This window comes from Rissa tridactyla, chromosome 12, assembly GCF_028500815.1.
Source record: "Rissa tridactyla isolate bRisTri1 chromosome 12, bRisTri1.patW.cur.20221130, whole genome shotgun sequence".
Lineage (NCBI taxonomy): Eukaryota > Metazoa > Chordata > Aves > Charadriiformes > Laridae > Rissa > Rissa tridactyla.
This window is the reverse complement of record NC_071477.1, coordinates 14408366-14420756: the sequence shown is the minus strand read 5'-3', so window position 1 is coordinate 14420756 and position 12391 is coordinate 14408366. Positions and strand designations below refer to the sequence as shown.

The 12391-nt window shown below is 42.6% G+C and overlaps 1 protein-coding gene across 1 annotated transcript in view; it reads left to right on the top strand.

The window, feature by feature from the left end:
- Nucleotides 1–12391, top strand: part of TRPC4AP (transient receptor potential cation channel subfamily C member 4 associated protein) — a 38029-nt gene that overhangs the window by 19126 nt on the left and 6512 nt on the right. Inside the window, exons 8-14 of the mRNA XM_054218738.1 lie at nt 280–468; nt 2158–2300; nt 6524–6655; nt 7370–7428; nt 9854–9955; nt 11769–11852; nt 12189–12279. Of these exons, the coding sequence (XP_054074713.1) occupies nt 280–468; nt 2158–2300; nt 6524–6655; nt 7370–7428; nt 9854–9955; nt 11769–11852; nt 12189–12279 (800 nt within the window). The remainder of the gene's footprint in view (nt 1–279; nt 469–2157; nt 2301–6523; nt 6656–7369; nt 7429–9853; nt 9956–11768; nt 11853–12188; nt 12280–12391) is intronic.

The window sequence follows — 12391 nt, the reverse complement described above, 5'->3', positions numbered from 1 at the left end:
TAGAGTAGGGTAGAACTAATTTTTTTCCAGTGTAAGTCCAAAACAAACCTGTTTAATACTGATTGTATTATGCCTAGGGTATGTACGCTCTCTCCTAGTCCTTACTAGGAGAGTGCGCCGACTTCTTCCATCTTTGGATCTTTTTAACCAGATGGAATTGGTTTCTGTGTACTCTTCTATATTACTAATATAGATGTTTTGGTACCTTGCGGTATTAAGGATTCCATGACTGTTGTGTTGGTGATCTTAAATCATAATAAAATTATTTTTCTTTTTCAGCCACACTTTTGAATATTCCAGGCTTCATTGAGCGGCTGTGCAAACTGGCAACACGGAAGGTGTCTGAAACAACAGGTACTTCCAGCTTCCTCCAGGAGCTGGAGGAATGGTACACTTGGCTGGACAACGCACTGGTACTTGATGCACTGATGAGAGTGGCAAATGAAGAGGCAGAGCAAAGCAGTACAGGTATCCGGCTTGCTTTCCTCTAGCCACCATTAGCTGACACGTATCTTAACCTTCTTCAGTGTTTGCCATGTGTTGCTTTTCCTTTCAATTGACATTGATTCCCTTTTTCTTGCATGAAAGACTTGATACGTCAGCATTTAGGTCTGACTCCCATTTTGTTTGCATGTAGCACTGTTTTTTTTCATGAACTATAGTTAGCAAAAGGGAATGTCCTAAGGCAAACTGTGCCCTTTGCACATCTGGATAACGCTGTAATGCTGTACATCCTCAGAACTAATCTCCCCTGGAGTGACAAAAATACACTTACATTTGAGGTAAGTGACTTTACCAGCATTTTGCTCTAAAATTAGGCTGGTGGCTTTAGGTCCAAATACTTCATACCAAGCAAGCAGTCCCTCCTTTAAAAAGAAAAGGTAGTTCCAGCAAAATTGTGTAAGTTAATTGGAAAAAAATAACTGTTCTAGGTGAACGTATGGAAGTGTTAATAAAATCACAGGAAAATACTTTGAAGCAAGCACCTGATTTGTTTTTTCACCCTTCAGTATCGCAAAAATGCAGCATATGTCTTGTGTAATTCAAAACACTCAGTAACTGAATGAGTATTATCCCAAAATGGTGGTATCTGAATCTTTGCTTTTGTGCTTCTTGGGAAAACTTTCTTCCTTATCCAGCTTCATTAGTTTTGTGGCAATTAATGATTAAGAGTTCTGAAAACACACAAAAAATGAAGTATGTGGATGCTCCAACAGCATCTTGCACATACCTTTATACACACCAAGTTGGTGGAAAGTGGAGGACGCTTGGTATTTTGAAACAGAGTTCACAAGGCAATTTTGCAGATGCTCAGTCGCAGCTCTTGACCTACAGCATAGTCAGTGAGCAAACCTAGACATACTTACCCAGAATACTGCTCAGTCTCCAGTGGCTTGTGGCTTAGGGACTTCTGAGTCAGAGGTGGTGTCTGTGCTTTTTAGCCTTTGATGGTTCCCTTTCTTTGTGTGTCTCCTTACTTACTGTTCCTTCACGTGGGTTCGAAAGCGATCACGCTATCCTGCGGCAGGGCAGTCCATCACTTGGCTCTTGACACAACACATAACTACTTTTTGAACTGCAACCTCCAAGTGTCACTGTGTCCTTATTTACTTTCTCTGTGCCACTCATAATTTCTGTCATGTTTTCCACTTGCAATCACAGTGTGTTATATCCTATTTCTGCCCTTAGTAGTATAGTTCTAGATAGGGCTATGAAAATTACTTAACTTTTGGCCTCAGTATACTGGTTCTGAGGTATGAAATGAAAGCAGACTGATAGTAGGTGCTTCTGATAATCTCACCCCTACTTTAACTTCCTTTTCTGCCTTGTCCGTTCTGGTGCAGTAGTCTATTGATTCATATAGGTCTTCCTACTTATTTCAGGTAGATGATACCATTTAGCTTATTATGGAAAAATTATATAATTTTTTTAAAAATCTAATTTTATCTCCTCTAAGGTTCCAGCTATTTTTTTTTTTTCTTCTGTAGCATTTCATTTAAATTGCTTATCTGTTGTATGTCACTATTTCTAGTTGAGAAGATTCAAGCAGGTGTGCTGGTCTTAACATCCGCAGTGTTTCAGTGTAAAAGTAGTAACTCTAACAAATCCTTTCCTGTTGAAGCTGCCTCGGGCTAACATCTCTGCCATCTTGTTCAGAGTCTTCGGATGAAAGTGGGTTGGCCAACACCTCGACACGAACGCAGCTTCCACAGTCCATGAAGATCATGCACGAGATTATGTATAAGCTGGAGGTGTTGTATGTTCTCTGCGTGCTGCTCATGGGGAGACAAAGGAATCAGGTGAGCACTTGTGAAAGGTCACGCACGCAGAAGTTGATGTCTCTTTAAACCTAAGTGCTCGTTAATTAGGTCACGGATGCAGAAACGTGAAGGGCAAATCTCAAGGCATAAAGCTGGGCAAATCCCATCATTGCAGCGATGCACAAAAGAACAGGCAGTGTTTCATTGCCGAGCACCAGAGTGAGCCGTTGGGCAGGGCTTGTCACAAGTGCTGACCCGCAGGAGGGTTGTGGTCGGTCTCTGCAGAGCTGCTGCTCCGGTGAGATGCAGGAATATCCCTCCCAGGTGAGACATCCTGTCTCTGTGTGCCAGGAAGGGTCTGGATGTCCCTGGATGCTGCAGTCAGGCCTTGTTTCCCCCCTCCTGGTGCACTGCTGACCCGCTTGGACGGAGCACCTTCAGGCTTCCCCCATCTTCGGCTGCTTTCACTTCTGGAAATCCTCTGGGGTGATTTGTGAATGGGTGATTTCTGCAGTAGGTTCCCACGTCTTGGCTGAGTGTGGTGTTAAACTCTCAGCTGGGAGGATACACTTCAGTGCTGCCTGCACTAGGCTCTCCCTGGAAATCCCACTCGTCTGTTTCGCGTTTCTTGCTTTCAAAATGAAAAATAATTTGTTCCCTGCCCCACATAGGCTTACGGAGAACCAGTCGCCGCAGCTTGGCTGTAGTTTGATTTTAAACGGGTCAAAAGCATATTGTGAAGGGAAAAGAGGAGCAATCTGTTGGTGCAGTTTTGACAGGCTTCCAACACTGGCAGTCTGCTCAGCTCAGCAGAGCAGCTTGGAATAGCAGGGGCATTTGGATGCCCTAGAGAGTGGGAGGATCAAATTGTTTGAGTTGTTGGAGGGCTGTTGTATTAGGCAAGAGTAGCTCTGCTAGGGGGGCAGTTGCTTGAGCACACTTATCTTGAGTATTTTGTTCTTTGCTAGTAACCTCCCACTGTATAGGAATCACAAATACTTGCCACAGTCGGTCTCTTAAATCTCTTAATCTGAATTTATAATAGAAGTGCATTTGTAGAACAGTCCTGAACATAACTAACCTGTTCACTCTGACCCTACTAATGGATACTCAGCATTAAAAAGAAATAAATTCTGCACAGTAGTAACCGGAGGAAACTAGCAATTCAGAAACCACAGTCACTGCCATAAGAAACTCATAATCCTTTTAGACATACTGTTTCTATTGGGCATAAAATAAATTAGCAAAAAAAAAAAAGCCCAAGACATAACTGAAACTACCAAAACATGGATTTGTTAGGAGGACTTTTTTTTTTTTCCATTGTATCAAGTCAAATAATTCATCCCTGCCTGATTTCACCACAAGAACGCAGTTTTATAGATAATGCAGAAACTACTTGAGGCTTGCACTCATCCTGCTGCCTTCGGCTCAAGGAGCTGGAGGTGCTCGATTCTGTACCTCCCTGGGGCACTTCTAGCGCGTCTCTGTCTAATGTGACAAGGTAGAAAGTATGCTGCTGAAATAGCTAGCTTTGAAGCTGACTTTTTTTATAATTTCCTGGAAGAACAAGTCTTTATTCTTCCTCTGCTACTTCAGCCCCCACGCAAACAGGGAAGCTGTCTAAGGATAAAGCTGGCATGCAGTTCCCTTCCCTAGGCCTGATTCAGGACTGGAATTGGATCCTTGAAAGATTTGAGTTACTTCATTCCCAAACACTTTTTTGTCCAGAGACAGCTCATTTTGTAAAATCCACTGCTTTGAAGCACATTCCTTAATCTAGGAAAAGTTTTCAAAGACTTGTCTGGCAGATGCAGATCCATTCCCCTTCCTGAGCGGCAGCCAGATTAAGAACGAGAGCTGAGCCATTCTGCATGGAAAGCTCCGCTAAGCAGGGAATGGCAGTGTCTGCAGTAGGACTGCTCACTGAGAAGCATTTCAGCTGCTTGACGGTATCTCTTTTTCTATGAGGGAATAAAAGCACAGGATCTGTGATCTCTCTCTTCCAGTCTGAGCATCCAAAGGTTTCATATTGGAATAATTTTGCATCGACTTTTTAAAGGGCATCACAAACCTGCTTCAGTCCACTGTGATAATCGGCGTAATGGCCTGGCGTTCGCTTGAAGCATGATGCAGCTTCCTAACAAACTCAACCTGTTGCTGAATGTTTACTCTAAATTGGTTTAAACTTGACTGCTGGCTAACTTGCAAAAATTGCCGACTGCGCTAGCAGTGACTCGGCTCCTACCTGCCGCCGCACTGGGGCTGATCACGCCCTTGGGGATAAGTGGTGTTTCACTGCAGATCTGTGCCTTCCTTCTCATTATGGTCACACCCTAAACTACTCTCCTCATATATTTTTCTGGGCTGTCTTGCATGTCTGTGTTGTGGTGAAAGGCAATCAGCTGATTTACTTCCTCCTGCTACGGGGAACCAAACTGCATGCCGTAGAAGATCATAATAGTTCTAGTAGGGAGAAAGCAATAGAGCAATTCCTGTGAAGCTGGGCAGCAACAGGAAAAAATCAAAGGAGTTTGAAGGATGAATATAGAGCAGGGGTTGTCTTGGCACCCCAGGCTGAGTACTTGTAATGAGTTTGGGGTCTGGGAGAGAGCGTGATCCAAAGGCAATGGCTGTGACTCAGGAGCTTTGTCATGCAACCCTCTGTCAGGTGAGAACTTAAAGTTAAGCAAACTAAATACATGTGAAATTAGGGGATGAGTCATTTGGAATAAACAGATTATGCTCGGTGTGGAAAGGAGCAGATTCAGGAGTTGAAGCGATGAGCATTGAGAGCTCCTCCTTTAGTGAGGGGCCGAGGCTCTCGCAGGCAGCTCGCACACTTGTTTTCAGCCCGTTGTGCGTGTGCCGTGCTGGCCTCGGAGGGACAGGGGGACTACAGGGAGTGCTTTGTTCGGCCGGATTCCTCAGAGCTTTTTTGTTGGAGGCTTGTGACTAGGTCAAAGTGTCTGAGAGCAGTGTAAAGTAAGGGAGCACCGAAGGACTCCAGGCATTGCAATCTGTCAGGGGCGTATGGGTGAGGTGGGATGGAGCTGCATGCTTCCTCGGGTGTGATATTCAGAGATGCCCAGCAGTGGGAATGTGATTTCCATATAGATGGGAAAGTTGGTGGCTACAGCCAAGAGGAATGCAAAAGGCCGTCTCAGCTATGCTGCAAACAAGAATAAGAATGAAAACCTGTAAAATATCATCAGCTTCAAATATTTTTGCTTCATTCAGGTATTGGAGGAAATAGAACAAATGGAGTTATCTTGAAATACTGCTAGTTATAATTCTGCATCTCAGGGATGACTTAGGTTATTGTTTAGGTGACTTGATTTTAAGGAACGTGTCTGTTATTGATTTGGGCACTTAATTTTTACAGCATGCTGGGCTTCTCAGTCACGCGTGGCTTTCAGTTGCGCTGCATCTCAAGGGATGCTGCTTGTCATAGGCCTACAGCTGATGAGAGTTCATCCTGCTTTGTGCTTCTATTCCTTGTCTTCCAAATCACTCACATCAGAAGTATCAAAACTTGGAATGAAGGTATTTAGCAGCCATTGACACCAAAATTATTAGCCTTTTTACATGAGCAGCTCTATAACCTGTTTCAAACATGTCATGATGTATATGTCCTTGCTTGGTGGGCAGACTGATAAATAAACCTGAGTAATTTGGCATTTTCTTCCCTCCTGAGCATTTTCTAAAGAATTTCAACTTCCTCTTAACCTGAAGGAGCAGCGCTTGAACTGCAGTGTGGTTGTGTTACTGCTGCACTCTGCTTTGCTCAGAACTCCTGCCTTAGTCACTTGAACAAAAGGGATATCGATAGTTTGTTTGTTTTAGAGGAGTAGCTCACCTTCAAGTGGATGAACTAGAAAGGCAAAGGGTGCGCAGTGGATGACTGACAGCAGAATATCCACAGCTTAGTTTTGTGATACATAGAAGTTAGGTATAGAAGTATTTTTAAAGTGTTGTAAGTGATCTCCCGATGTCCAAAGTTGCTTCCAGTGGTAAACTGAAGCACTGGCTAACAGCTTTCTCCCAAAATGTCTGTTTTCTATCCAGGTCCACCAAATGGAAGCTACTCTAATGATACACCATGGTTAGTGTGCATGTAAACACAAACACATGCTGTTTGATAAAAGAATTCACTCTTTCTGTTGTCAGAGGATGACGTAATTGTGCCCATCAGCTTACCAGACTACGTTGTACCTATATTTGAGGTGGCAGCAAATGAGTATGTACTTCTCTTTGTTTTCCAGGTTCATAAAATGATAGCAGAGTTCAAACTGATTCCCGGCCTCAATAACTTGTTTGACAAACTGATCTGGAGAAAGCATTCGGCATCAGTCCTTGTTCTGCATGGACACAATCAAAATTGTGATTGTAGCCCAGTGAGTAACTTTTTAAATTCTGTGTTGGACTTTTATCTTATCGTATAATTCTGAGGAGTCGTATTGAGTAACTGGGTGCTTGTACAATAAATGAATTGAGGTGTGGTAGCATTCAGGTTTTTGTGAATTATTATTTTCATTTAAGTTTTTGCCTTATGCTAGCAATTTAGCAGAGGGCAATTTAGCCTCTCCCCTCTCTCCCATTTTTGGAACTGGGAAAGGGGTAAATTCTGTGGTCCATGGAGGCCAAAGGAGGAAGATGACCAAAGTTAAAGAAGTGACAGCTACTGGGTCTAGCACAGTAGAGGAGAGGAGGCACAGGAGAGGTACAGGACAAAAAATGGGTTGCCGTCAGGTTTTTGAGGGGTTGAGGGTTTTGTTGTTTTGGTTTGGTTTTTTTTGTTGGGTGGGTTTTATTTCTTCGAACCTAGATATTTGAAATCAATCGATACAGTGATGAGCTCTTTGGTCTTTGCGGTGAGAAGAAAATATTAACCGTTACATGCATAGGCTTGGAGGCAGTCTCCAGTTCTGTTCTATTTTGGGAAGCCTGCAAAGTGCAGCCTTCTCCGTTTATGCAAGGCACTTGCTCTGCCGTCCAAATGGCGCTGATTTGGATAGGTTTTCAATTCAGCTGTTTCGTCTCGGCTTGGTAACTAATGATATGCAAAAATACTAAAGCAAATTTTTTTGACCTTTCTTGTCTCTTTTTAGGACATTACTTTAAAGATACAGTTCTTGAGGCTTCTCCAGAGCTTTAGTGATCACCATGAGTGAGTATGAAAAGCTGGGGTAGCTTGCGGCTCGGTGGTATTGTTTGCCTGGTCGCAGTTCCAGCGGGTGTCCCAGGCACGCTGCAGGCTCCATGTGAATGGAACATTGTACTGTCCTTAAAACTCAATTCAGATGTTCATGTGCCTTTCAGCTCCTGCTATGAAAAGGCTATGGATATGCTCTCCGATGGGCATGTCTTAGTATGTCTGTTGACGATTAAAAATAGTCCATTTTGCTTCATGTTGAAATGAACTGAAACATTTATGTGATGAGTCAACGCTTTCTGGCTGAAGAAATAAGGAGGCAGCTTTCATGAATGCTGTTTATCTGTCTTCTCCCTGGGAGCTGGTGGCGAGCCAGTGTGCTCGCAAGAGAATGTGTGCCCTGTGAGGACCTGTGCAGGTTTAATTCAGAGTGGAACAAGCATGAAACAAAGGCTGTTGGAAGATCAGGGTTCAAGACAGTGTACTTCTGGAATGGGTTTAATCAATACTCTTTTGCCTTTGCAAAAAGGCTGGGTAGACGTGAATGCTGTCTAAACGCCAGAAATGGAGAAGACCTGATTAAACTGGATGGGAAACAATTATCTGTCGGGTAGCCATTGGGAACCTAGGTTGGAAGTAGGAAGAAAGCTTCTGTTTGCCTTCAAAAGGCATACTTACAAAGCTTGAGTCTGCTGGAGTAGTTGAAGGGTGATGCAGATTTTTTTTTTTTCAATTTATTTTTATTTTTTAGTGCATTTACTCAAGAATCACACCTCCTCTGCTGGTGCAGAGGTACTTGTTGCTCTATTCTGACTTGCGGAATCACATATTGCGTTCTGTCAAATGTCCTGTCGTGCTTAATTCAGTCCTGCAAGATGGTTTCCTATTCTTTACAAACACCTGCATTTTGAGGCATATTACACTAAATATGTACATGCCTTTGCTTCTTGTCTAGCAGGTCTTATCTACAGCCGGAGTGATACTTTTGTGTAGGCTTTATCTAGTACTGTTAGATACACAAACTGAAAGTATCAGCCTTTTTGATTGGTAAATATTGGCTTTAAGAATGGGGAGCTGCTGGACGTATTGTAAACCTAAGGGAAAGGCTGACCTATTGTAAATCCTCCATGCCAGACGCTGTTTGCCCAGGAATCACTCCAGGTTTTCCAATAAAATTTCTTTAGATGATGTTTCTACTTCAGTCGTTATTGCAAAGATCTCAGGCTTCTTTAAACAGAAAACAGCTTTCAGCTCTAGCATTTGACCAAGTGGAATGTGTGGAATCTGGTTCGGGCTTTAAACAAATAGTTACATGAACTTTCTAGGAAATCACAGATAAGCTGAGTTAGCCGAGGACAGGATGACAGCAAGTATTTATATACTAATATTAACTTTGGTAAAACTGTGTATAAACCAAACTTGCAGAGCTGTTTATTGGGTGGAGAGAGAGGCTGCGTTTTCATTACAGAAACCTGTTGATCCAGATCAAAAGCAGCTTCACGTGACAGCCTCAGTGGGCACTAATCCGGAAGATAGTGTTTGAAGCAAGACGGCATCCCCATCACCTTTCTGGTCTAATAATTTATCCTCTGTGTAGTTGCTATGTTCTGGTGAATGGGTTGTCTTTGCACACCCTCCCCACAGCATGCTGGGTTCCCCGGGGTCTAGGGGAATCTGGGTCTGATTCTGAGCGCTTGGAAGTAGGAGGGCTCTAAGGGAGCACACTGATACTGGGCAGGGAGTCTGGCAAAGGGAGCCTCTGGACTACGTTTCTACTTTGTCAGACTTCTTCTGCATTTAATTTATTTTACAGATTGGTTTTCCTTATAAAAAGTTCAGTATTTTAATAAAATACTTAATGTAAATTCAGTGGTTTTTAGTTCCATTCCTGGTTTACTTTCTGTATTTCATGAAACTTTTAAATATTTCCAGATTAAACAATTTTCTCCGAGTAATAAAATACCAGGGATGATTGAGTACTTTTTGCAGTTTCTGCTTTCTAATTGAGGTTTATTACTGCTAAGGAGCATAGTCTCTATATGGCAGAGGAAGACTGTAGGAAGCTGTGAAAAAGTTTGCTTTAAAGTCTGCTGAAATTCAGCAAAATGTTGCTGAGATCTTCAAAAACGAGTGCCATCTGGAAGCAAATATTCACACAACAAAACCGTAAGATCCTGAGCAGGTCCGCAAAGAACCAGCATCACAAAGCTGGTCAGTGGTAAAACCTGAATTTTGTGAATTTTGGAGGAGGCTTATAAAACAGCAGGTAGTTGGCCTTGGTAGTTGCTGTGGTGGAGGGGAGTGTGAAGAGCCAGGGCAGTGAAAGCTGGTTGCCTGGTCCTGCAGTTCTTGTAGGAACGTGGCTTTACTCTTCATGGGGTTGGATGTTTGCCTGCCTCTTAAATTCATCATATTTTTCTCCCCACCTGTCTTGCTTTAGGAACAAGTATCTCCTTTTAAACAGCCAGGAACTGAATGAGCTGAGCGCGATCTCCCATAAAGCCAACATCCCTGAAGTTGATGCAGTTGTCAACACAGACAGGTGAGTAGGGATAGAGGCTTTAGGTCAGCAGCTTCTAGCATTTTGCAGGCACTTAATAGTGGAGGTTTGATGTCACCTGTTTTATTTTGGATCCTTCTCTCCACTTCACTTGCTTTAATTTCAGTGATGTGTTTCAGTAGGAAGTGTCTAGGTTTGTACGGTGCTCGTGGTCATTAGCAAATCTACAGTGTGCTCGTGCTCAGAGTAAGGCACCCTAAAAACAAAAGCAGCCTAAAATGTTTTGGTTTTTTTTATTCACAACCCAGACTGTGCTGGGTCTGCCTGTTTGTCTGGCCTTCCTCACTACAGGCATTGCAGACCTATGAAGTAAACTGGGATCTTTCTAATGCATGAATTGTTACTACTAATAAATCTTAGTTTTGAGGTTCAAGAGCAGCCTGTGCACACACAATGTCCCTTTGCAGTCTGCATAAACAGATCTAAATGTGCCTGCTCAGAGCCTTTATTTTAAGAGCAGCTAATAACTAGAATAAGCTAAATTAGATTAACGTGGTAAACCACTTACAGAATCTCTAGTGTTACATTTGAGTATCTGCTAGATTGACTATTTGGATTTAATAAGCTCTTTAATACGCAATTCTGATGTACAAATCTCCCAAGGTGAAACACTGTTTGCAGGATTTAGTTCTCAGAATGCTCCCAGAGTATCAGCAGGGACTTGGTCTGCACAGAGCAGGTTTGCCTCGCTTCAAAGGGGAATTCTCTAAGAGGTTTTTTAGATTATAATTATCACCATAATATTGTGCCTAATTGGGAAGAAATGGTGCCTGTGTTACTCGGATCCTTTCCTTCTGAGCACCTTCTTGGCTTTGTTTGAAAAGGTGTAAGTGTTTAGGAGGAAAAATTCCCCGTGTTAGGAGCACAGCGAAAGGAAGCGTATCAAGGGTGTACACAGCTTTTTCCAACCTGCAGAGTTTCTCATCTGTCTCTCGAGTGTTAGTGGAACGGACTGTCACGCTGTGAGAAAACAGCTTCCCACGAAGGCTTTGTCAGCGGCTATTGAGTGCCCAGCAAAGGTGCTGATAGAGTACGTAGCCCTTGTCCTGGCTGCGTCTGCTGAATGTTGTGTGCTGGGGTGGTTTTGGGGTAGAAGAGTGCCACTTGAACCATCGGCAGGATGGTCTGTATAGCCAGGCAGGCAGCATTACTCAGTTTCTGGCCTAAAATTGGTTTCTTTTCCACCCTTAGCATTTCATTTTCATGTTGCTTTTCTTGATACATGAGGAGATTAAGTCCTTGCTTCTGCACAGGCTTACTGTAGGTAGATACTCTGCTGAAGATGCTATTTAATTCAAGTAATATTGTGGTTCTGTACTTTCACTATTACATACAGAAGAAGGCTACCTCATGTACCATCTAGGTTTCCATACTGCTCTGCCTCCTAAACGGAACTTAAAGCTTCCTTTATGTTTGTTGAGCAAGAGAGGCATGTTTTTCTTTCATTCCTAAGCTCAAATTTGGTATATGTTGGTTTTTTTCTATTCTCTTAATTCCCGCAAGCTATGAATTGGTATTTCTGAAATCATTAAAATTTTCAGAAGAAATTAAATTTATTTTTTTTTTAGGATTTATTTGGAAATTGTGTTGCAGGTATTGCAGATGTTTACCAAAGGCAGTGAGGAGAACTATTCCACTGGCAGAACTAGTAATGAAAGTTAATATTTGTACTGTGTATTTAATACTGGGATTTTGATCATTAAAAGCTCTGGAGAAGAGACCGGAGTCAGTGTTCTACAAGGTACAGTGCTTGCCAGCCCTTCCACTCATGCTGTAATTTCTTCACATGCTCTAGGAGTCTTGTCTGTGATGGGAAAAGAGGCTTGTTGACCAGACTGCTTCAGGTCATGAAGAAGGAACCAGCTGAATCCTCCTTCAGGTGGGTTCACTTTGCGCTGGAACATGCTGTTTGGAGTTGACTGTGAAGTCGGTTTGTTTTTATACAGCTTACAGCAGTTGAAAATGCTTGAAAATCATAAGCTGTGAAAAGATCTGTCTTCGTTGCACTTGGCCACAATGGCAGTGCAGGTGAGAACGCCAAAGCTTGCGTTGAACCTCATCCCCAGTACAGGCAGTGATTTTTCTGCAGAATCAACAGGTCTGAAGCCAGCTTCACATTAGAATGAAAGTGATTAGGCAATTTGATTTAAATTATAGTTGTGATAAAATACTCCCCTTGCTCCAAAATTAAAACCTCATTTCTTCTATTTCTCAGGTTTTGGCAAGCAAGGGCAGTTGAAAGTTTTCTGCGAGGCACCACCTCCTATGCAGACCAGATGTTCCTGCTGAAGAGGGGACTCCTGGAGGTAATGAAGTATATGTCATGCTTCCTCTGTAACATATCTCTGTAGCAACCAAGAAGGATTAATCTGTAGTGAATTCAAAAGGGGGTAAAAATGTAGTGTTAAATATTCACTG